General features: G+C 35.7%; 1 protein-coding gene across 4 annotated transcripts in view; it reads right to left on the reverse strand.

The window, feature by feature from the left end:
* Nucleotides 1-541: 541 nt before the first annotated feature.
* Nucleotides 542-27,286, reverse strand: part of POC1B (POC1 centriolar protein B) — a 50,704-nt gene continuing 23,959 nt past the window's right edge. For 3 of the 4 annotated variants that reach the window (XM_068999946.1, XM_068999945.1, XM_068999948.1), the window contains 3 exons: nucleotides 26,012-26,098; nucleotides 4,048-4,230; nucleotides 542-2,831 (listed from right to left, as the gene is read on the reverse strand). In XM_068999946.1, the coding sequence (XP_068856047.1) occupies nucleotides 2,727-2,831; nucleotides 4,048-4,230; nucleotides 26,012-26,098 (375 nt within the window). In that variant the 3' untranslated portion in view covers nucleotides 542-2,726. Of the gene's footprint in view, nucleotides 2,832-4,047; nucleotides 4,231-17,918; nucleotides 19,844-26,011; nucleotides 26,099-27,286 lie in introns of those variants that run through there. The other variant, XM_068999950.1, reaches the window with a different exon arrangement.

Genomic DNA, 27,286 nt, shown 5'->3' on the forward strand with positions numbered 1-27,286 from the left:
TGCAATGAGCTGCTGAGCTACTGCACAGCGCTTTGACACTTGAGGAATTTGAAGTTGGGTTTCTCCAGAGACAGTCTCCCAGCAACAACTATTCCTGCCACCACCTTCTCTCTCCGACACACAAACCTTGGGGATCTACTACATGTCATTCTTTTTAATAAGTAATTGAGCCATTTTTGCAGTAGCTGCCCTGAATGTTGGAAGCAGTCATTCTCCAACAGGGTGGCCTATTTATATTTAGTATCAGAGGGATAATTTAGCCTAAGGAAAGCTGTACTGCATCAGGTACATTGCTCAGCTTGTTCAGAACAAGTATGGGCTCTCAGTACTTCACTGCAGTCTCCAGTACAGATATAATTTTCATAATTTAAAGACCCATGCAATTATTTTTTCACATGGTGCAAAAGCACAACTAAGACTAAACAGCAGTCATTTTCCTCTAGTTTTATAATTCAAATTACTCAAGTCATTTGACAGAGTACAAACCCTAAAACAAACGCTTCTGAGAGTTTAACAACCTTGGCAGGTGCTTTAAAAGGAAGATTTTCCATTCCATAACTTTATTAGAAATGATATGGATCAAGAGAATAAGATAACTTGCCCACATCAATGCTTTCTTAAAAGAAACATCATATTAGATGGTTGTGGCTGTGTTTAAGGAGAGCCATCACAGCTGGAGGAAAATGCATCAATCCTGTTTTCAACCAACCTTGAGCAGACATCCTCCCAAGTGTCATCATGTTGAGTTTCAGTATCAACAGACCACCCGACAGAATGACAATTACGTGTCTTAATTTGGAAATGTTATGTTGGTTCACCAGATTCACAAACAGCAGAGGAATAAACTGGATTAAGTAGTAAATGCTCCAGATAATAGGTACTGAAAAGGAAGAGGGATTAGTGATAGGAGCTAAGGCAGAAGGGAAAATTTCAGCAGAGATTTTATTTAAAAATATGGAAGTAAAAGAAATATCCAAATCTTGTTGATCAATAATCCTGAAAAAACTTAGAAAAAACTGCAGATTTGAGACATATATATATATTTAGTCCACTAAGAGAAAACAAAAAATAAGCCAAAATTTTAATAGCTACATGGTTTTGTGTCTTCTAATGGAGACAAGAAAAGGCAAGGACCACAAGAGTATTTGCAAATTCATAAAGTGAAGTACATTTGAACTAAAAGAGAGCATTCACATAACTTTGTGTTATATAGTAGTATAAACAATTGCATAATCGAAGGTCAGGCTGGAATACGTAAGACCATTCTTTGACAAAAAAATCTGTGGCTAAGATGCTGCCTAGAAACAGTTGCATCCAAAAATTTTACAAGAGACTGTTTCTTTGCCATAAACAGTAGTACTTAAGATTGAGCTGCAAATATGGAGTACCTATTGGTAAAAATCAGAGTTAACCAAGGGAGTGAGGTGATTTCTGGCTATCTGAAGGTGGTTGCTGAGAGAGAAAATAAGTTATGCAAGAAAAATTGACTGCACATTTCTGTGGCTTGAACTGCAGTTGTATCTGTACAGTGAGCTTCTGTACTTAAGCTGAACTCTGTTGATGTTAATGAGGTTCAGCCTGGGAAATGGGCTTTATCTATATACAGTCAGTTGCAGAATTGGATTAAAACACTCCCCCATTTCAAGTGTCCTATTTTTCAACATACATGTAAAGTTACAGAAATGGATAATTACCTAGTTTTGACTATGGATTTACAACAGCTGTTGTGCAATTGCCATTTAAAACAATAATATACTGACATAAAGAAAATAGATATTTTCCATTAAAGAACAAGACCTAAAATCATCTCTCTAAGAATTGCATTTTTATTAAAAATAAAATCAAAATCATCATACACTGCAAAGTCTTTCCTGACTTACGTCTGCATTCACAATGCATTACCTGATGGGGTACATTCATAGCATGCAAAGATACAGCACGTGTGGACATTCTCATATGATAAGAATCTTTTGTATTTATGACCTAGATTTTGCATCATTTTGTGTTTGGTTCAAATATATTCCTCAGAAGTATATAGCTGATTTTTATTTTTCTAAATATAAAAAATTAATTCTGATGGGGATGAGATAAGCAGAAGTGTTCAAATGCATCAGTCTTGCAGCTGAATTCACATAGATGCAATTATAGCTTCAAAGTTTAAGTGACTTAATTTTTGTAACTAGAAGTTTTCACACTACATCTTCTTGCAATCATTACTAAAATGATTAGAAGATATAGAATAACTCACTACTTTTTGGTAAAATATTTGAGAATATGTAAGGGACAAAGAAAACCTCTGGCATTTTTGGTATTATGTTTTATTTAATTTAGGTGTTTAAGTAACATTGTCTTAGCACAAAGAACATTATTTTCACAATCCTTGCCCGAGTTTAAAAATCTGCATAGTGATAACCTGCATAATAACTGCTATTCATCTAAAAATACGTAGTTAGTGGCTTAGTTATATTCACAGATCTCCTTATGTTGAAATAAGAGTCTTGGAATGTTCAATGGAAATGATTTAGAAAATACTAGTTTTGATTGGGCTACGCTTCATTAAATATATAAACAGAATATCTGCTTGATACCAATGTTTGAAACTTTTTTTTCATTTCTTCAGTTTTTATTACTTTGATTTGATGCTTCTGCTTATAGCAAAATTCAGTGGAGAAACATTCCTTGTGATTTTATGAAACTTATTCATCAACATAGTTCATTTTCATATTTTATTTGTTCTGGTTTTCCTTAAGTAATATTTTTTGCTGCTCTTTTATGCATTCTTTCAATTTATCTTCAGTACAAGTCAGACGATGTTCTAGGAGTGAAATAGTCTGCAAGAAGAAGAGAATAATTTCAATTGGTTTTGTATTACACAGTATTATAAAAGTGTGCAACATAGTAACATAGGAAAAGTAATTTTAACTCAACAGGAAAAAATACTATAAGATGGCTTCTCTTTAGCTATTCCACTATTTACAACTATATTCAAAAATTATGGCCTAGTATCCATGGAGATTGTCTAAAGGTTTTCAATTGTTTTCACAAAACATTTTTTCTGAGAGAGAGAGAAATACATACATGCATAATGTAAATTACTCTGAAATACTATGTGAAAGTTGCATCCATATTTCAATAGAAAAAAAGCCATCACTGTGCCCACAAATGATGTCTTTCAAAAACCTAAAAGAAACTTTTAAGGCATTCCCCAAGAAAAGGAAGTGAGAAAAAAAAATTCACTGTTATAAGGCATTCATTATCTAAGAGATTATCTTCATCAGAAAAAGTAGTTTTTTGGACCCAGGCTGGCAGTTTCTTTTTCATCCAACTTACTACACAAATAATTTTCAGCTTACAGCTTGACTCCATACTTCCCAAAACCTATTTCTTCCAACGTACATATTGCAAAAGAACACAGAAAAAAACCCTGAGTCGCTCCATTTTGATGTGATTTAATGTTATATATTACAGACTAGAAAGCAGTATCTTAAAACATAAGCTAAATCTGGATTACTACAAAGAAGTATTGAGCATTTGCAAACAAGTGACTCAGAGTCACTGACTGAGACTGAGTATTTGTGCAGTTTCACTGACACTAGGACTTATTCCATGGCTTAGATTCCTACCTAAGCCAACACCTCACACACTAAGTTGGAAAACGGATTTAACAGCACATTGCCAATTTACTTTGTTCACCCCTGCTAGTGCATGATTGTTCCAGCTGGAATCCAACAACGCCTGCTAAACAACTGGCTTCTGACAAAACTACCCTAGATCTCACTACTGAAAATAGTGATTCTCTTTACCCAGAGTTAAAAATACAGCAACATCCTTTATGATTATGTATCAGGAAGCTTTCACTTTAGCAAACACAATACATGCAATCAATACTTTCTGAAAGGAAAACACCAAAATAGTCACTTGACAACTATTCAAAATAACCTCATAGTCTTTAATGTTCTGATTTACAAACGTGACTCTGAGGTATTGCTGCCCTTTGACAGTACTGTCATTTTGCACTGCAAGTGTCATCTGTTATTGCATACTTACTAGAGTTAACAAATCCAGCTGCCCCACAATGTGGTCCAAAGCACTGTCCACGGCGGAGGAGACGCCTCTGTGCTTCTCCCCACTACGCACAGCTGACCCGCTCTCGTTCTCTGCCTTCCTTTTTGAACGTCTTGTGGAGGGAAAAGCAGAGGGACTCTGCAGCTCTTCACTTTTGCTACTAACCTTGAACACAGAAACACCATTTGAAGATTCAGCTGCCTTTGTCTTCATTTAAGTGGAACCATACCATAAGATAGGTAGAAAATTCAGGCTTCCAATTAAAAAAAAAATCTATTTACACATATATGCATAGACACTAGGACCTTCAGATTTGGTTTTTGTACCAGATCCAATTCATAACACTTCAATTGGTTCTGACCTAAGAGAGAATTCCAGCTGTGATGGATGAGGCAATAAGGGAAATCTCAGCAGTCTTTTGGTACATGTTTCAAGTACATATGATTGAGGAGCTATGTGCTGTGCCACTAGGGATTGAATTAAAGCTTGAATAAATACTATTAATGAGGGGCATTTTCTTCAAAAAGATAGCTCTGGTTGACAAAGACATTCACCCAGAGTTGTCATATGGATGAAAAATCCATATGTGACTAGATGATCACAAGGGCTCCTTCCAACTTCATAGTATGGTACCTTTGTTTAGTATGAATTAACCTCTTATTTCAGCATTTTAAAAAAAGTAGTTTTTAGTTGTTTGTTCAGTGATAGTACTTTTTGAGAAACTGATTCCTTCAGAAAATGGGAGAAGGAAACAATAGAAAGGACCCACACAATGCAAAGTTGAGAAATTACTTTGGTATAGAAACATTGCTCCAGGCTAAGTGAGAGAGCACGATCTTCCCCATCAATTTGGTTTTGTCTGTCTTGAAGTTCTTAAGAGTATTTTTGAGTCATGAAAGGTTAAATTATCACTAATTCATTAGCAAGTCCTTCACAACAACTTTCTCTGATTGATTAATTAATGACTTATTGAGATTTGTTTGAAAACTTCTTATATCTTCAGACAATTTTAGATGAAAACTTCTTATCTCTTCAGACAATTTTTGTTTATTTTTACACTAAAATAAATTGTGGTAGTTAAGTTTTACTATTTCTAATTACATTTGATAGATCTGCATTGACAAAATAAACCTTTTAAACTGTTACAATTAAACTGTTTCTCTGGAATTTATTGACAGCCTGTGAAAATACCCATTAGCTATGCAAAGGGGATATTTTAATCTCACCTGATGTATTTAAAATAGACAATATTTACAGTGTACCCAAAATATATTTATGTTGTAAGGCTGAAGAGATTTTCAAAAGAGAGTCTTAAAATTATTGTCAAACATTTAAAAAAAAATCTCCTAAGTCTCTAAAATAGTCTTATAGAATGTAAATTGCTAGGCAGAATTATTGGCAGACTTTCACAAGATTACCTAGGCATGTTGATGAGCTTCTGTCAAGAATGATTTACATGCAGTTGACCCTGCCTTTGAATCAAGTAGGATCAGAGACTGATGGATGAACTACTGCCACTACGATAATGTAACTACTTCAAACCAAAGTAATACTAAATCATATCAATATTATTATGAACTTATACTGCTGATTATCCACAATAACATTCCTGTGTCTTTGGTGCCATCCTGCACAGTCCTGTGTGGTGGGAAATGGCTGAAAGCAGAGAGACTGTGGTGAGGTAAGAGAGCAAAGAAGAAAGTCTTACCATCCTGTCTCGGTTAAAAGTTCCATTGTGCAGTTACATTCTGTAAGGACAGGTCTCAAGCCCCCAAGCAAGAACCCATGAAGTGCAGAGCATGAGGTTGATAGAGACAGGGGCAGATACCCAGGGGCATGTACTTCAGACCTTAACTGACAATGCTAGAAAACTAGAGGAGACCCATCTAAAGGTTTGATAGTACCATGGTACTTGCTGATATCACTTTCATTATCTTTATGAAAAAAGAAACAGATAAATTCACAGCAAGGCACTTCCAGTTTCCTTTCAGCCCTCCTTTCTGTGCCTAAGTAACTGACTTAGGAACTAGTGATGCCAAGTAATAAATGGCCGATGCAACTAATACTGAAATCTGTCAGGGATGCATATTGATACCAAGGTGTGGCAAAAATAAAACTGTACTAGACATCAAACTAGGGATTTCAAGCATACAAAGCTGTTCTACAGAAAGACAGGGGGTCATAACATTTGCACTAGACTAAGAGAACTGGCCTTCTTAGTTCAAGTCTACTTAAACTCATGACTCTGAGCAATGCTTTGTCAGCCAGGCTGCTGCCTCCTAAATGCACAAAACTGTGGAAGAAGGGGTACTCTCTCCAGCCATGCTGTTCAAGTTATGTCACTGGCCAACAGAAAGCTTTAGTTCAGTGGTTAACATGCTCAGCCAGGAGCAGGTAAGTCTTGTTCCCATGAGAGGCTTTATATTTTATATATAAGGGAATAAAATTAATAAAAACCCCAAAAGAGAAAGGATATGAACCCAGAACTTTCCCACTCCTAACTAGATGGTTTAATTACATCTCTCTCTCCAATACCATTAATTCAATTTTCTTCTCAATATGAAAATTTTTGTTATGTCAACTTCAAGTTATTCCAAAGACTTGTATACTCTGAAGGAGTAACTTGCTAGCACAAAATGAAATAGAATACAAATAGCTTGATTTTTGGACAAGATAGGCAGAAAATAAATTTCTCATTTAATTTTACTTTGCTTTAGATCCTTGCTTTAAAGTTTTAGAAGTCTTCAAAACAAAGCATTTCAAGTATCTTGGAATATTCTGGCTCTCAAAGTATCCTATGTACTTTTAGATGAACATGAAGTATATTATAGGATTGTTGCATCTTAAGACTGTCCATATCTTTCCTTTACAAAAATTTTGTAATATGAGATACTCTTAATTCAACCCTAGAAGAACTCACATTCACTGTGTTATTTCCAAATTATGAAGATATATCTGAGGTTCTTGGGAAACAGTATTAATGGAAGGCTTTGGCATGTTTACTAAATCACGAGATGAATCTCAAATGCTGATTAACAAGGAAAAGAGTAAGTTCAATTTGGCATTCAAATGCTAAAGACAAAATATTGCAATACTTTAAAGAATTCCTGTCTTACAACCAATCACACAATGAAGAACACTCTTGTATTTAATTACAATGAGAGAGTCTGTTAGAATAGACTTCTTAGTGGTATTTCTAGAAAAACAGAAAGATAGGGAGCTTACAAAAACCTTGCTTTTTTCTGTAAATCTTGACTGTTTGCCCAGAAGATTTCAAACCTCAACCAGGATTAGCAAAATTTGACAGAGAGACAAAGAACTCACTGATTAAGTTGCAACAAATTTTAGGACAATTGGAGCCCTGGTAGATGGAACACAGTGCAGGCAAACCAGGTAGAACTCAAGCATTATATATTCTGCATGGCAACAGTAAACCTGCCCAGTTATCACATGCCTTACAAAACACAGGCAATTGATAAAGGAAGTTAAAAGTGTCAGAGAAAATCACTTGGTGCTGGGATAATTTTAAATCTTACATAATCATATTTTGTAGACACCTGTATGTGTTCTCTGAAAATTATAGCATCTATTGATGATTTTAATCAAACCTGAGGAAGAGGTAGGGTTCTCAGAAGTAATTCAGTAATTCAGTTCCTGAAAGCTTCAGGAAACCATTTGCCAGAATTTCCCACCTCAGGTTAACACAGCTCTGCAAATTCACACTCCTTAACTCTGAAGGAAATAAGAAAGTGTGAATAAGACCCAATCTGGAATCCAGGTCTTCCCAGACACCAATGACAATAAGCTCACTGTAAATAAACCTAGTATTGTTTGCCTAATGTTCACAAAGCTACTTGTACTAATGTTTTGGGAAGTACATTCATTTTCTTGCCTTTGAATGATAAAAGCAACTCATTAGCACAGCCAAAACAGATGTAACTGTAAACTTGAACTGATACTCTCTGACTTTGCTTAAAGGCATTCTGTTTTGCAAGTTCAGTGTCCCAAGGATAATCTATTAATCCTCAAGTACTCAAAATTAATAAAAAATAGATTTAACATTCAATGATACTTAAAAATTGCTGTCTGTGTCTTGAAGTATTATGATTTAAAATTAATTTAAATGAATGGAGCAAGAGAGGAAAACAATCTGAGGTTATTAGACTGCCAAGTTCTAAGAACAGTTCTACTCTGAGGGTGATGTTTCTCCGTTTCTTTTCGAACAAGATGACTGCACTTCAGACTGAAAATTAAGTAGAAATTTCAGTTTAAGCTCCCACAGAGTGATTACAAATTTTGCTCTTAAACCCAATCTAAAGAGATTCTTTCAACCCAAGGAAGAAATCTGTCAATTCAGTAAAGAGAGCAAATGCTGAGCTACTAAAAGTCTCACCAAACACTTCTTTCCTACAGTAAAAGTGATCCGAAGTTCAATATATCAGACAAACAGGTCATGAAAAAATATTTTGTATCTCAGCAAATTGCCACCAGCATTGCAAGTCAGAGTAGTGGAAAAGTCTTCTTGTAATTTACTGGGTGTTAAGCAGCAAATTGAGATTTTTCTGTTGTATATTTAAAGACTGAGGAGCACAATGCAACATGAAAGCACTTACAGAAGTAAGGCAAAGACCTTGATGTTTGTCAAAACTCAAACACAGATAAGCAAATAATTGAACTTTCAAAATTTGTAAGAGAGAAATGAAACAAGACCATTTCAAATTTTTAACTTATCTAACTTGTGTCCAAAATGGTTATTTTTATAATATTCTTGAAATTTGTAGAGATTTTTTAAACACTGTCAGACATCAAGTATGTTGCTATATCTCTAAGGTTACCTGCTTTATATTTTAACCTTTCCTAATATCTAACTTTACAATCTCTTCCAGCTCAGCAAAGGGTCCAAAACTGCTGAAATCTAACACAATACTCAATTGCCAAAACCTTGCTGTAAAGGAGTGACAGGAGTCTTAATAGATTTCCTTTACTTTTAGATACTAATCAGTTCATGTACAACACTTTCATTCAGCATATTACTTTTAAAAAAAGTTCTTTTTAAAGAAAGTCTTTCTACTCACAGTCTATTTCACATGAAGTGTTTCAAGAATTAGATGTTGCCTTTCCTTCAAATTAGCCCCTTTCTAAAGTACTTGAAATACTACCAATTCATAAACAACAATTCTAGATGTCACCAGCAATGTAGTAAAAATGTCTCATAATTCAAAAAAACCAAACTACTCTGAGAGTCATCAGAGCTACATCTTATTTTGAGAGAATAAATTTTAATAAGGCAATCAACTTTAAATTGTTACTTCTGAGCAAAGCAAAGAAGAAAATTAAAATGTGTACAGCGTTTCCATTCACAGCCCATTAGTAATAACATGAACGCACATTTGGGCAACTTCATGCAAGTTACAAGTAAGGAGGAGAAGGAACAGATTTAATTAATCAATAGGAAGTTATTATGATGACATTACCAGCAGATGTTGAGCAGAAAATTAAATTTAGCTTATAAAATGATGTCACAAACAGCAAACCATAATTGCTCATCTTTGTTTTCCGTCAAGCAAAATAGCCAAAACTCTGTGGGTGGTAGTTGATCAATTTGTGAAAAATCCTTACACATAACCTTATCACCTCTGCCTGTTCCCAAATGTTTTCCCATGAAACATTCACAGAGCAGATAAAAACAAGCACTGCAGCCCAGGCTCCCTTTGCTTCATGATGGTTAAGAATAGAATCTGAGTAAAATGCATCCATATATAAGGATGCCTGAGCAGATTTTTTTATAGAAATAAAAAATTCCCTCAAGGGAAAAAAAAAAGAAAAAAAGAAAAATACAAGTCTCTGTCACTCAATTGGATATCAACAGTCTTCAATCTTCTATGAGCTCCAAATTCAGAAACTACAGACCACAGTTTCTAAAAGTGTATCTTAGAGATCTCATAATTAAGATGGGCTTATAAAAAAGTGACATTGGTAAGCTTCCTAATGAATCACAAAAATTGGCATGGTCTGCTTTTTAAAAATAATCCTTTAAATTTTGAACACATGGTACATTTGCCTACTAATAGTAAAATATTTCTGATACTGTGATTAAAACAACTACATATAATTAGTCATAAGTAAGGCATTAAGCTCAAACAGACCAAAGAGCAAAGGAATAACAGAGTAGTCTCCCACCTTACCAGACATTGAATTCCTGTATCTTTTGGTTATTTGAAATCATGGGAATTTCTCGGGAGTACTATCATTATCACTGATTTTTTCCTCCTCTTGTGAACCTACCCTCAAATAAAAATGGTTCACTGTGGAAATGCTAAATTTAGCCATTCAAGAGTTGTTTTTTCTTGGGTTTTCTTTTTGGGGTTGGGTTTTTTTGTAGGCCATAATTATTCACATATTGCTTCTTCTGCTTTGAAATTATTTTTTTCAGTCAATGAGTGATCCACATAAAACAGCTCTCTGATACATTAGGCTAACACCGAGTATGTTAAATGACATTCTGTTTTATCAGTTCCACTGAAGGAAACTTCCCTGCAGTTTCAGCTGATTACAGCACTCTTCATTTCCTCTCCTCTTGCACACACATGAATCAGCACAGCAACAACTTGCCATGTGCCAACTGTGGCTTTCTGCTCCATGTTATCCAGAATCATTTATTTGCAAACTTCAATGATATCTTGCATTCAAGCAGTAAAAGTCAGATAAACTATGTGGCACATCCAGAACAAAGTTCTACTAAGCATTTCTAGCTTAAGCGGTCTGCTTTCAGAACTTGTAACACAGAATGTCACACTTCAATCAAAGTTGTTCATGTCATCTTACACATCAGAGTCTTCTCCAGCTCTTAAAAAGATGCCCAAGCTAAAATAAAAAATTTAAAGCCCTTAACAGAAGTGCATCCCATCCAGTCTGACACGGAAACACCTTGAAGCACCACTGAAGGTAGCACACCCTCCAGTTTAGAGCCTGATCACGAGCAGTGGCACCAGGTTACAAACTCACAGCCAATATAAGATACCAGGCTATCAGACTGTATTCTTTTGCAAAACAGGCATTTTCACCTAAGATGGAAGAGCATAACACTTTAAGTCTTGAAAATAGAAAATTCAGCCTGAAGCTAACTGAGTTTATAGAGGCCAGAAGGCCAGTACAAAACAATGAAAACTAGTAGCTTACTTTGGTGGGGCTTTTTTATTTCATTATCTGTAAAAAATTAACTGAAATCCTGATGCACTTACATCTATGGTCTGATTAATCTGATTCATTTATTTCTATAAGGATGACGGCTATATTGAATTTAGCATTCCTGTGATGGCATGAAATAATAAACTCTCCTGTCCACAGGCACACCTAAAGATATCCTGATAGTTCTGTGCAAAGAAATTATATCATACTTTACAAACGTTCTTTCACACACATAATGAGAAACTAACTACATGGTTTTTCTTATGTCATCTTTTCCCCAGAGTGCTGCTTCTGGTTTGAGAAAACACTGTAAAACAGAGTATATCCAATGCACTGAGTATTTTACACGTACAGAATCTAAAATAGAACAAAAATATTTTCTCCATATTCCATCCATGTCAAGAAAGCATGGAAAAAGAATGTAAAATAAGCCTTGTTTTCTCCGAGAAACATTAAAAAATTGTTTCTATTTCCCTAATAAAAACTCATAGAAGTCCACAAATATTTGAGTGCATCCAGTTAGAAATAAATAGTATTCCTGAAATACTTTTTCTAAACTCTCAGATCATCAGTAATAAACTTCACTTAAAACCAAGTGATTTTTTCTTTCTAATTTGCTCATTGATGTTAGTTTCTAATGTTAATAGTACCCTGCACAGAGTCTGCATCAGTTTAAACTTTTACAAAAAATTAAGGATTTCCCTCCAAAAAACAAGCAATACTGCTGAAAAGTTAGGAATTGATAATTAAATTAAAAAAAAAAAAACAAAACAACAACCAAAAAAAAAGCCAAAACAACAAACAAACAAAAGCCCTCAACCAAATAACCAAATAAAAAACCCCCAAAGCATGTCATGAACATCCAACACAAACCAAGCAGAAATCATTGGAGGTTCAATTTCCAAAGGTGAGAATCCCCTGTCAGGAAGTCAATTCTAAAATGACAGTTCAGGAAGACTATATTCAAACACTTTCATAAGTTATAAAAATACTTGCACACTTCCACAGGCACTAAAGTATAAAAATGTACCCTGTGGAAAAAAGGCAAAGAAAGGTAATCAATTACCTCCAATATCTCTTCACAAGAAGCTCTGCAATGCTAAGGAGAGATAACATGACACTGTAGAAGCATTTTCTACCATCTACAGTTATGAAATAAAGTAGCCAAGTTTAATTTAGGCAAATTACTTTGGACCGTTTTATATACTTTGCATACCCAAGAGAACATCTTATGGCTGAAATAAAAAGTTTCCATGATAGCTTCTTTTTACCTACATAGAGTCCTAATAAAAATTATATTGCCGACTCTGCTTGAACTTCTTATCCATTCCAGGGCAGGGAAAAGCTAAAGAGGGCAGGAGGAATACTTGTAACAGAAACTGGAAACATAATGAAACACTTACTTGAATGAAGTAATGAAAATTAATAACTCTATGTGGACAAGGCCTCCTTTCTACCTCTGTAAATAAAATATTCTGCTATTTTTGATATTACAAATGTTAATGAATAAAAACAAAAGTATAAAAGCCCTAGGACTTTCCTAGCATGTGGGCAAACTCCCTGTACTCCAAGTAGCAGATTGTGGGGGTCTGTCCCCTATAATATGCAAAGCCCAAAAACTATGTATATTAGGAAAATAATTGAAAAACACTAAAAAAGGGTTTACCATTTTGAATAAATAAATTCCACTGGTCTCCGTGCATTATTTTATTCATATATCCATCCAGGTTTATACTAATTCATTAAACACTTGTGCAATTCTTCTGCATCCATTCCATATTTAATTATGCTTGCTGTTACCTTGTTAGCACTTGTGCTGTGTTTGGAACTTTCTGTTTAACAGCCACACTTAAAACACTGATTAACATTAATATTCTCTATGCATTCAAAACATATGACAACTATATATATATACACACACACACACACACACACTAAGTCATTGTTTAACTTATCTCCCTATTGCTCTAGCATACAAAATGTGTCTTGGAGTTATATTTGTATTAGTAACATCCCAATCAAAACCATCACAATCTAAAACAACATTCAATATCAATTGTCTTTATATAGATCTATGTAATTCAATGTATTCATTATGAATGCTTTATCAAAGTCCTGACCAAAAACCAAATTAATCTACATTGCTAACGGCTTCTTTCTGGTGTCAAGGAACATTCTTCAACATGACTACTCACACTGGCAGACCAAACCAGGAGCAGCAGTATGATCCACACACAGGACTGGAAGCCATGGGTATATGTACAACTTGGAGCTGAAGCACACAAGTAGAACTTGCTTGTGTCACTATATTTCAATAAACTGCCACATGTCTGTTGTTGAAATCTGGTCCTCTTGTAAGACCAGGACAAAGAAAACCAAGAAACTTTTATTCTATTCCTGCTTGCCATTTCTTTGGCATCGAGGTCTGATGCTTTACTGAGCAACAGGACAGAAATTTTGTCAATGAACACCATGCATTTCAAATTAAAGTTCACTTGCTTTGTAATGAAGACTAAGTTGCAGTCTCCCTACATCTTTTCTGTTTTTAGGAAAAACTCCCCTATTCACGTTAATACTGTGACCTTTTAAAACTTCTAAAAGCAGGATCACTTCAGTAATAATTTTAATTATCACCAGCAGCACCATGGTGATAGCAAGAATCTATGAAACTGTGTGTCCATGCAAAGTACAAGAGGATGCATCATTTCTCACACTCTAATAAAAACATAGCATCACTGGCACTCCCAGTCATCTATGTCCCTGCAACTTAAGTAATTTATAATTATAAGGGACAACATTAACACAAGTATTTTGTAGACATCAATCAAACACTAAGCACATAACACTTACATGTAAGACATTCCTGCTAAGAACAGCAGCTCAGATTTTAAATGTGCTTGCACTTCCTTATACTCATGGCCACATGACACTTTCTTTGAAAGCAGAGCATGTTTCTCTACATAGCTTGGTTGCATGGGTTAGAATTGGACAATGAATTGAAAGAAATTACTGAATTGAAAGAAAAATATATAAAGATATAAAAATAAATATTCACTAAATTAGCATTAATGGAATACTGCATTAAATACTATCCACTAGAGTACAGATGAGAAATATAAATACAACTATGCTAAAAGGTATGTAAAATAGAATTCCACCCCCTTTGTTAATTCCATTTGATTAAGGCTGACTCTGCTCTTGTAAGCACACAGAAGAGTTAAATGCCAGACAATCAGTTGTACAGTATCATTGTGACAGGTAGTGGCCTAGTCAAGACGTGGAGATGCCACATTCAGTGGGATATGGAAGAATGTACATCCTGACTGTGTGTTGCACTCCATACTTGATGTTAAAATGACAATAAAACAAAAGCAGTTGGCACTATAATCCCAGATCAACAGCTGGCATTCCAGTCCTAAATGTCAAATTCCTGTTGGGGATTTAGAGCCTTCACAGACAAAATATACTGCTGCTTTTTACAACTATAAAAGGCAGAATAATACAAATGACCATAAATGAGGAGTGATGAAACATAGCTGATTGGGGTAGTTGAAGGTGTCAGCAAGAGCTCTATAGCCCTTAGAATTAGCACCAATAAAAAGGACATTTTAGCCCTAAGGAAGCAATACTGAGGCTATCATTTCTGTCTGCTTGTCCCCACTTCAACTTACCTCACTTACAGGTTTTGAGCTTGTTGCAGATGTAAGAGAATATGGTGGAGGAAGAGATATCCTAGAGGGAGCTGATTTCATATAAGCTCCCTGAGACTAGACTGTCAGCTAACAGAGAGAAATCAGTAAGTAATCCCACGGGGGAAAAGGCTCCGGCATAAGTTTACACACTATTGGAGTCCAGAGACAGCGTGAAAGAAACAGAACTTAGAATTACTTCAAGGAAAGAGAACAGTTTCAAATAAAACCTTATAGTCATCTGTGAAACACAGATTTATAGGAAGCAAAGAAACGTAATTTCTGTAACTCAAGGATTATTTGTACAAGTATCAGAAACAAAAGTCCCAGCAACAGCATACTTATTAGCAAGAGATATTAAAGCATTATGCATATTTTTTAATGTGTTTAATGAGGTATCTTTATCTTCTGTTTCTGAAGATAATAAATGCTGTAATTGTATTTCTGGCAAAATACTTTCTATTCCAACCACAGCAAAAACAACGATTGGCTTTGAAATAACAAGTCAGGTAATGATACTGATTTTTAATATATCCTGAAATAATGGAGAAAATACCAGGGGAGTGGGGAAGCTGAAATTCCATCAGTAATCAGAAAGGGTAAACAGGATAATTGTGTGGTCATAGGTCACAGACAGCCTGAGAACTGTGTCAGGGAAAAAGTCAAAAAATCAGCTAAAAAGCTGACTTAGGACATATAGGGCAAATATTTAATGCCTAATGTCAATACAGTTTGAGGGGACAAAAAAGAAATGGTCTTTCAAACTGAAGACCTCTCTAATGAAATATTTGGTCAAACTGTTACTGATAAATGCATCTTTGTTTAAAAATCCATAATCTGCATGCTACAATTTTATTAATGCATTTTAGGTTGTAATGCAGCATGAACTCAATAATCTAGCTAGTGTTTCTTCAAAAACAGCTAAATCAGAAAGACACTACATAATTATGCTGGTTTTAGTGATTCCACTGAAATCTGCTCTTGTTTGAGTCCCATACAAAACATACCAGCAATCTGAAAAATCAAGTTTACAGGCGACAAAAAAGGCATCCTGTAAACTATTAAAACAGTCAGGGTTACTTAGCATTCTGACTTCATTCCGCTGTCAAAATGCAACTTTATGTACACATGCAAGACATCAGAGAAGAATACACTACAGAAAGCAGAGGTGTTGAAAAGATCTACAGTGACACATAACTGAATAAAATGATAAAATTTTATGATAAGGTTACTGAGTGAAGAATTACAGTGTCTTACTTGCAACTAACTGAAAATACTAAGCAAATAGTATTGGACTATTTCACTACACTGGCAAAAATTGGAAGTATGGACACTGAATTCCTTTCCCAAGAGATGTAAGTAAGGAGGAAACATCTTGGAAGAGTAATCTTTTCAGCAAGGAACACGTAATACTGGTTAACCTGAGAATAGGAGGATAAAGCAATTCTTTTAAATCTCTGTTGCAAGTAAGGAGTCTTCCTTTACAATAAAAATACTGCAATATTAAACTGAGTTGCACTGCAATGCCTCCACTTCGGGTATCTGACATGCAGAGTGGAACTCACACCTTGGTGTACAGGAAATATCCATGCAATTAGAACATGCCACAGGACAGCATCTCTCCCCTCTCCACCTCCCTCATTCAACCAACCCAAATTATTACAACCAGAGTACCATATGTCAGGGGATACAGAGAAAAAAAGAACAAACCCAACCAACCAACCAACTTTTCAAAGCAGTAATGCCACGTATCTCCACTGATGGTGTCACTCACAGAGTGACTCCTTTTTCTCTTTTTTTTCCTCCCAAATAGATTTTATTGCAAAATGCAACAGAATCCAGTGTTCCTCTTCCAGAACACCCTAATCACTAACCATGGAATGTTTCTCACTTGCTTTCCTCTGATGTCATATACTCTCAGCTTTTACTTTACAATGCTTCAAATTCAAGCAAAAAGGATGGAGCTGCCTCCATTCAGTCTTTTACCTGCTGTTTACATTACAGCCATGCAGACAGAAGAAATCTGAATCCTCTTAGGTTGAAAAAAAATATAACTGAATCAAACATATGTACTGCCTGAACAAAAGGAAACCATTACTATCACCTCCTTTCCTCCTAGTTTTTTGCATTGCAACTTAAGAAAGATGTTCAGCTGTGGCATGCATGTAACACACCTGTATGTATTATAACACAATCACATTGGATACATGGCTCCATAGACATCCATCAATTCAGTTAAGTTAGAGACAGCTCTGATCTACTCCTTCATCTCTAAATGTATTTTTCTCATTATTTCCCTTGTGCTCGTATTAGTGTTAGGACAGCTGAACATGTCAGGTAAATGACTTGGATGGAATTAACCAGATAAAAACAGTCAAGTTACAATGACTATGAAATCATTCTTCAGCATTGTTCTATCTAATTTCTGACTCCCAAACTGTTTTGGTGGGAGATACAAGCCAAGATGTTTTTCTACATCAAACACCTATGTGCTGAAGGAAAATTTTTTACTCTAGCTGCTGAATTTCATTTGAAAAGTCTCATTTTTTCACCCTTGTTTTAAGCAACCTATGTAATTTTTGGATGTGACTCAGTGTTTCCACTATCACACATTAAGTAAGTAACTACATCTCTTACTGCAAACTACATAGTACTGCAGCACGGCTTCAAGGAGAGATGAGTTGTATTGGAACAGCTGATATATATGGGAAACACTCAAACAAGCTTTTAGCATCCTCTGGGTTTAGATACCCCTCTAATCTAAGTGATAAATAGAATTTGCTAGCACTTGTTTAAGCACTGTCATTTAGGAAAAAATAAGAAAATACTGAAGCAGTATTCAAGTGTTTGCTTTTATAACAAACTTGAATTAACAATTTTGAATAACATAGGAGTTTTATATATAAATAAATTCCATTTTATAGTCAAGTTTCTACCACACAGTTGCAAGCATGCTGTGCTTAACTTATACTCCAGTTGTATTTAAGAACAAAGGGTAATTCAAGGGCAGTATTTTAGCTTTACAATCTTATTTTCTGGCATACTTGATCTGTAGCTCAGCTTTATTATGCAACTTAAGATAAACAAAAATAAATCTTGCAACCTTCTCTAAGAGACATGGATTATGAGCTAAACTAAGCATTCCCTTTGCTTCTTAGTCCCATAAAATGTGCTATCTCAGAATTATTGAAGTCCTGTGAGTACTAAGAAGTTGGAAACTTTATTTGTACTACTGCATAAAAAAAGTTAAACCAGGTGCTTACAGGGTAACAGAGCCACTGAATGATAATTTCATTAACTTCCATTAAGCTAAATGACTCACAAATGGCATTTAGATCAGTAGTAAATCATCATCTAGGTCAGCAGGAAGCTCATTACAGACTGACAATCCAAGTGACAGAAACACTTTTCTACAAGTGCTATAGTAGCAATTTCCTGTGTGAAAGGCTTGCTGCTGTTCCTGCATTCCTCAGGGGACACTTCTTCTCAGAGGATGTTACTCTTCCCCAGGAAGAGGAAGGAACCAGTTGTTATTGGATGTGTGGGCTGATAGCTGTCGGGCATTTTCTGCATGCTGCAGAATCAGCTGTGAGAACTGTGAATACCACTTGAATTTCCAGTCAAAGCAGAGGAAAACACTGCTTGAGCAGACAAGGTCAGAGTGTACATGTACAGTATCTCAGGAAATGGAGAGAGAAATAATACCTGGAACTTCCATCCCTCTAGTTCCCAGAAATGTGCTGATGTGCTAAAGGAACAATATACAGACACAGATCAACTTGAAAAGCATTCCTGAAACACAGCTACCCTGAGTAAGACCCTACACAAAGAAAAACTTTGCCAGTTTTAAAAGGCCTGTTATCTTACAAAATGCTTGTGTATGTGTGCATGTGTACAATGTTTTCCTGTTAGGTCCCGCTTCTAGGCTCCCTGTTCTACAGGAACTCAAGCTCCCTTCGTATGTGTTGACACACCGTTATGGGGTGGGGCACCAGTAGCTAGTCCATGCCTATTCTAGCATCAGTTCACATCCCACTAGCTTCTTCTTAAGTGATAGCACTACATGTTTCCTTATTCAAACTGCTTATTTCCAAGCTTCATTAAAAAACCAATCCACCAATTATTTGATTATAAGATTATTAGGGAGACAGAACAGTGACAGACAAATAAACAGTACAATCTCATAAAGCATATTTTCTCAGGGAAGCAGGCTAAAAACAGTATAGGAAATATTATATTCTTGCACTCTCTAGTGCCCAAATTCAGAACTCAGTCTCCGATAAAAACCTGACTTTCTCTCCAGCTCCAGTTCACTTGGAGTATATAATGAAAACAATTAAGGAACATCAGGACATGTATTATTACTTAATTATGTAGAGACACAACATATTTCCTGTTCTCTCCTTGTAAACCAGCAGTTACATGCTGTGTTAGAATAGCATCACTGCAAAATGCAAGGACCATTTGGATCATATTCCTCTTTTATTACATGCATTGAGTTCACCTACAAGCATTTGATCTTCAAGCTTTATTTGATGCTAGTGGTATCAAAGCACACTGCTTTTAAGATTACATACACAAATCTTTTTAAACATGCCTAGACAGCTACAGCAGGTCAAAATTCAAGTTTAGAAATTCACTGTTCAACATGTGAAACACTTCATTTTTTCGGCACTTGTGATGAATCATTTTGTTCATATACACCGTATCTTCTTTAGAAGGCTCTCAGCTGGGCAACAGAAAAAGCTGTCTCTACTGCTTCATGGTTGTTCCAGATGGATTGGGGGTAGCATTTGGGGGGAATGGGAGACATTCCTTCCCTGAGAGCAGCTGAACATGTTTAGCTGCAGAGTTTAGGGAGAAGGCAGCCTATCCTCTTGCACCAGCCCCACATATTGTACCTGCATAACAAAGAGTAAAAATGTCTGTCTAGACTGTACTATAAGCCAAGAGGACACTAAAAACTGCCTGTCCAAAAGCAAGATTGGACAGAGAACGGGATTCATTTGCAAAGACACAAAAGCACAATTCTTATTTTTATTCTGCTGCACTGAACACTTCAGACTTCCTCCATTTACAGTATTTATTCTCTGTTTACATAAGACTTAGCATGAGAGATTCAGAACCTGTTTGAGAGTTTTTGGGTATGCTCATCTATGAAAAAGGTGCAGATGGCTTTACCTCACAACTTTGGAGACACAGGATTGCTTCACACTATTTCCTAATTTAATTCTGTATTTGTCATTGGGAGCTCAGGGAGTTGACAGTTCAAATAAGCATTTACCAGTAATCAGTAGAGTGGCAGTATATGAAGAAAATTCATAGCTATTCAGAGAGTGGCCTTTCTTATTTCTCTGTTTGGAAACAAAGAAGGTAAGGTGATGGAAGAGGCTGAAAACTGTCAATTCTTATCAAAGCCATTTTACTGGTGGGATCACTCCTCAGTGCAGACCTCAGTTTAACTGGCAACTGAGTTTTGGACAAGGAACACAAGCAGAGCAGTGATTCCAGTCTTTCTTTCAAAGGGAATACTGCGGGAACTTGTCTTTGGTAGAGAAAAATGCATGCATATCATGCAATGAACAGAATTTAAGTGAAAGGTTAAATGTCTGAGGATGTTTAGGAAAGTTGATTTCCATGAACTACAGAAAGCTGTTGTGCTTTCAAATGAACTATAACAAACAGCAAAGGTAACTACTCTGCACAATGAAGTGCCGTGTGAGTTTTGTTCTACCAGCTGTTCCCTTCTGAATTGGACTTAGGCCCCAGAGGAGATGATCTATGTATAAAATTGCCATTATTTCCTTTCTTCCTTTTACTCTATCCTTAACCTCACTGAAGATGGTTGGTGCTTATTTCCACATAAGGCTGAAGCCAGGAAAGGACAAATCAGAATAAATTTGAAGTTGTGTGGTAAGAAAAACATCAAGTGTTTGAAAAATTAGTTTTTAAGATATAATTTCTATTGTCATCCTCTCCTACTGGATCCCGGAGTTACATTAAGCCATGCAAGAAGAGACATTACTCCAAGATCCTTTCAAAGTAAGTTTCCATGAGGAAGAATAGTTGATTAAGCCTTCATGTATGCAGAAATGGAAGAATAGATGCAAATTTTTTATTCATAATTGCTGTCTTTCTAAATACATGGCATGTTTTTTTGATTGTGGAGCTTGGGGTTTTTTTTGTATTCGAAACAAAGGCAGAGAAAAGTGTATCAAAAATATCTAAACCCTGAAATACAAACTGTGAAAACAATGTGCACAGAACAAATTGAGAGTACAGATACTTCTGCTTTTTGCCTCTAGACACCTACTACAAATGCAGTACAGATAAACTTTCTATTTTAAAACTTACTATGTTCTTTTTGCTTTAAACAGAAACAATCCCTATCTTTCCTCACTCAGTAATTAACCCAATCTTAACTTTGTAGAAATTGTACTGTAAACAAACATTAAGAGTGTTTTGGTTTTAGTGTTAAATGGCACTAGAAGAGAAAGAACAGCAAACATCTCCCAGCCAGTGCAGACATTCTGACTTCCAGATTACAGTACATTGCTTTGCTTCCTCCAAATCCTGTTTACACGAGCAAGGTCAGGGGATGAAACATTAGAGAGCCTCTACAGTGATTTCCTGCTGCTGTCAGTAAAAACTACAGAGCTACCATCAACTTTCCCTTGTTTCCAACAGCTTATCAGGGACCGGAGGTTACTAGTGTATTGCCTTACAGAATTCAAAAGACCCAACCTCCCTCATGACTAGAACTAAAGTCAGAAGATAAAATAGAAGGAAGTAGTCCCAAAGGGAAACAAAACTATCAATTTTTCCTTTTCAATAGTTCAGAAAACAAAGGCAATGTTAAGCTGCTTGATACATGGAGAAGAAGGGGTGGGAGAGAGGCATTAATGCTTTCAGAGTCTTCAAGGAAATAGGAAGGAGAAAGAAACAGCACCCACAGCCCCCAAATTTGACCTCAATTTAGTGAATATTTTCAGAGTGCAAAAGGCTAGAACACACCTGATTTCTAGTAACTGCAAAATGTGAGGACTCTTAGCATTGAAAAAGTTAGGACATTACACAAGTAGCAGTTTGTTAGGCATACACAGATAATTTTTATGGTGTTTTCAATAATACACAGGAGAACTGAATAAATTAATCATCAAATCCACAGCTATTTTCTAACCATAATAATACACAGGAGCTCTTAATGGTTTTGTAATTGTAGTCCAAAAGAAAGCAACTCCACACTGAAGATTACACTGAAATTTTTCCACTGACACAATGATCACACTCCCTTCGCTGAGTTTACAAAAGAAGTTGCATCAGTATGAACCTTAGATGAAAAGAGATTTTTCACCATGTTCAAAACAACTGGCCTTAGTACTAAGATAGAACAGAAGCTGAAAAGATAAGGTGTTTACAATTCAGGCAGTTTAATAATATAAGTGCTTTTAGCAAAATCCCTATAAGAACATTCATATCTGCATATCTTAGGCTTAACCTCTGAAGTAAGAAAATACAACCAAATTAAAAAAAAAAAAAACAAACCAAAAAAAAACCCACAAAAGCAGGCATTTTAAGTGTGGAAGCTGTGATGGATTGTTGGTTTTGATGAAGCAAGAAATTAAAATTCCTTGAAAAGAGGAGGAAGAGTGGGAGGAAGAGATAATACTAGCATTTTCTTAGCTACAGCTCAAAATAAATGAACTGCTAAGAAAATATCTAAACATATATTTTAAATTCACACTAAAGAATCAAGACTGTTATATTTTTAAATATTTGCTTTTAAAATCTTCTCTAGGCAGAGATATCAAGAAAAGGCAGAGGACTACGTTTGTACAGCCTTAAGGAAGAAAAGATACAGGGAGATCTTGCTGCCATTTCAGATATCTAATGGGTAGAGAGAAAGAAGACACACACATATTAGAGGACCACTGTGAATTGAAGGCAACAGACATGTTGGAACATAGGATATTTTAGCTACATATTATGAAAAAAAAAATACTTTCATCAATCAAACACTAGAGCAAGCTGCCCAGAAAGGTGGTAGAATCTCTACGCTTACACACTATTAACAAATGAACGGGACAAGGCTTTTGAGAACCTGATCCAAGTTGGCCTTGCTTTAAGGGGAAGGTTAGATGAAAGGACTCCAGACATCCTTCTCAACCGATACTACTCTATCATTTTCATTAACAAATCTTCACAGAAGGAAGGAAAAGGAAATAACTTTTTGCTCTGTCAGAAATCACCTTAGGGACAGTAATAATGTATTTCCCATAAAGGAGTAGGACAGAACACAATTACAGCTGAAGAAAAAATTCTCAATAAGAAGAGCACTTTATCATATTCTCCTTTCTCCTGGACCAGCTTGAGACCTACAGAAGTTTTTGACCACTTACTGTCAGGAATTTTGGTAGTTATTCAACAAAACATTACAAGCTTTTGCATAGACTTCCAGTCTTCCTGAAGACATTTCAGGGAGCTTTAAGGAACTCACCAGAGATCCTACAAAAGCTTCAGTGTTGTTACTCATCCCAGAGGAAGGCTGTATATAAAAACTTGCATTTTCTCGGACCACTGTCTCAAGTATCTCTCTCCTTCAGTAGAAAAATTAAATACGTGGATTAGCTACTTCCAGTGGTCTAGGGACTTGCCAATATGTTCCATAAATAACCCTTAAGATCCTGCTGTGTAATGTGCATGATAAATGCATTGAACAAGAACGCATAAAGATACCTAAGTGCAGAGGGCATTTTTCTCTCTGCACATGTCAGAAGGAGAGAACTCAAGGCAGAGCAAAACACTTCAAAAAGAATAAGTAGGTATAGACAGGACATGCATAAATTAACCCAACAATCTGATCAAAAGTTTTTGTCATTTGAACAGTGTTCTTTCAGTAGAAGTAGTGCCAAAAAGCCATAAACAGTTTTAAAATGGGTCTTGACATGTTTGCAGGGAAAAAAAAAGTGCACAGTGATAATGTCTTTGATAAGCAGTAGAAAAAGAGCAACCCATTGGGGCTGGAATCAGGGATATGTATGAGATAGGATGATGAATTAGACTAGGACTAGAAGTTGGCAACCTCAAGTTGGAGAAGGATTAAGAAAAAAAAAATACAAATAATGCATAAAAGCAGTATCCTTCAATTGAGGACAAACTGTATCAAGAGGAAACCTGTCAGTGAAGGTGTGATGGGAATAAAGCCAGAATTTGCCCTTTTCCTCTTGTTTCTTATGAAGAACACATCAAGCCTCTATTAGACATAGTCTCCCCATACATTAGGGAAACTGAGACAGCTTCAGATGAAAAGGACCAAGTCACTGAGATCCAGAACTCTCTAGAAACAAGACACAGAGAGTCTAGGTGCCTGGCCTGATTAAGAAACAGGTGTTAATTCCACAAATGACAGAAGCTGGTAATGCAGCAGACACTGGACAGGACGGTGATACTAAAGGATGAGGTGACATTAAAAAGCAGGGAGGACCAGATAGGCTGACAAAGTTGGAGAGGAAGGATATTAGTGGCAAAGAAAATATGAAAAATGATTCCTGAATTTGTGGTTCAACACACAGTGGTGTGTTGAACAGGAAAGTTCCCCTTAAGGCTACAGTCCAAGTCACAAGGGTATAAAAATGTTTGTAGATGGAAAAATATGCAGATGGGGAATGCTGAAATGCAACAGTGATGGGAATCAGTGATAAATGGTAGATTAAGATACTGGGGAAAAAAAAAGAGTAGTGGTTACTGACACAGTCAAAAAGCATAAACTCTGAAGCAACATTGTAATTTTTATAATGAACATTGTAAAGCCAGACAGACAGCAGTCAAAACAACAATGTATCTCTTGGGTCAATGTATTCCTCCAAGTTCTGGGCATAACATTTTATAAGCTGCTTTCATATTAAAAGAATTAGTGGAAACTAAGTGATTTGTAGGTATGTAATAAAGAATCACAGTGCAACCATATGTTTGAACTCTGAGATGAGCAGTAAGTAATGAACACAGAGTACTTAAAAGTTATAGGTAGTCAATAAATTATATCTACCACAATCCACTATCTGTGAAGCCTACTAAACAGATGTAAGTCTACAAAAAAACATATTTCCATTGTGAAAACATGACACAACTGATGAGCCTTAAAATATATAACATTATCACCTCTCAAATACAAGTTATTATACGATTATTTGTTTTGAAGTAAAGGTTTCTCATCAACCTGTGTATCATGGTTTTCGATAAATTATCTTAAAGAATTTTACATGGTACCTTCATAACATAGCTTTCATAAAGCATTCATGCAAAATAGAACAGCAGAAACCACACCTGCTGCCTTTTCGTAAGTATTAACCCTTCAACCACACAAATTCTTTATGGTAAATAAAAATGCTCAAGACACAATCTGTGCCTTCACCGGAACAGATTCAGAGCTAAAAGAAAAATTCTCATTTTAACCTAATTCTAGAACAGCATGTCTTTTAGATTTCATACCAGGAGAGCATATTTCTCCTCCTACGAAACTACTGCTAAAACATTGCCTTCCTCTCCTCCCACATGCCATACCAATGTCATATGTAAAGCTAACACCAGAAGACTCTAATCCTATTAATCTGTCTTAAAATGTATTACTTTTTTTTCCTTCTAGGAAACTATAAAATGCCTTAAAAAGAGAAAACATAAAACATCACTTTTAGAATAGTATCAAGTGAGACAATGATTCTTTAGGTTTCCCATTACTTGCAGATAAAGACAGAGTTACAAGAAGTGTTTGAGAATAAGCCACAAATTTTAACAGTAATATTTAGATGTATTTAGCATGGGCTTATAAATAGAATTTGTACTTGGTATAGTGGTAAAATTACAGGTATAAAATGAAAGCTTTGCTATTACACCATCTTCTGGTTAGACTTGGGAACTGTGATAGAAAGTTTAAGTTGAGAATGTAGGATATCAAGCTCTGAGCACTTGACAATTGTTAAAAAAATCTATTTCATTCATATGGATAGTAAAAGCACATTTCTATAACATGTTAGCTATATCCTACCCTTTTTCTTTTTTTTGAAGCAACTTACAGGAGTACTGATCGTTGAAGAGGGTCTAATCCCTATGATAACTGGGTCAGGTGTTAGCGTATCAGGCACATCAAAGGTAGGGTTGACCTGTTGAAAATGAATTATGATATTATTATTTCAGCACCAACATAGAAAGGGAAATAAGACTGAAATAAAAAGTGACAACACACTTAGGCAGCCCAAATTGATTAGTTCCCAACCCCCATTCAAGTTCCTCAAGCCATCTACCACTAACAGACTGTTGATATGCTCACTTCTGTACCAACTCTGCCAAAATAACTTGAAAAGCACTTTTGTGGAAAACAGGTAGGAGGTAACACTGAAATCTGTGATAAGTTAACAGACCAAACACAAACTACATTGCTCCTGAAACCACAGGAAGAACTGCTTTATACTGGAATAATGTCAGAAGCTGAGTGATCAGATACGTCATCACAATATCTGAAATTTTGCTCTTAGTATCACAGTTACTACTTGCTTATTTTTGGCTATAGGAGTTAGTCTGTAACTTCAGCAATATTTTGCTAATGCCCCTTCCTGAAAGTGAAGCATTAAGAAAGTATCAAAGAATATGAAGTTTGAGAAAGCTGCTGCTTTTATCTTATGGTTTCACATAAGGATCAGAATAACCTCCCTATCAAAATCTGTGTGCATATTATTCCTACCATTATGTTATCTAGGTGTATCACAGCCTAAGATGTTTGCCCTCTCAGCATGATGCATGGAAGTACTATTCTTATTATTTTATGAACTGACGAAGTTTACAGAAAGACTAGATGACTTTCAAATCACCAAGAAGTCTGATGTAATAAAGAGAAATTAACTTTCCTCCTTCCAACTTTTTATCAGTAATCCAGAGACAGTATTCATTCCAAACACCTTATTGAAAGTGCAAAAAAATAACAGACACCCCAAATCTCCCACTTGCCTAGTGACAGGGTCAAGTTTAGTCACTAAACACTTCTTAGATACAAGGGTCACTTTATGTTGATTTTTCAAGAGGAAGATCCTATTATTTCACCTGAAGACCCTCAAAATTCTGGCTCAGCCAGAGCTGTTCACTCAGTAACTGCTTCAGGGCTATTTCCACAAGGAAAAATCCCTGATGCTAGGGTCCATACATTGGTATAAAAACCTTTAGGTCAGAGACATGTTTGTTAAGCAGCTAGAATACAATCTTATATCTGGAATTAGTAGCCAAGGAAGGAGGGCAACAGTACCTTGTACTGCCTGAAGACTTTTCATTCAATTTATTTAGATTTCCATAACTTACAT

Source organism: Aphelocoma coerulescens, chromosome 1A (assembly GCF_041296385.1).
Source record: "Aphelocoma coerulescens isolate FSJ_1873_10779 chromosome 1A, UR_Acoe_1.0, whole genome shotgun sequence".
NCBI lineage: Eukaryota > Metazoa > Chordata > Aves > Passeriformes > Corvidae > Aphelocoma > Aphelocoma coerulescens.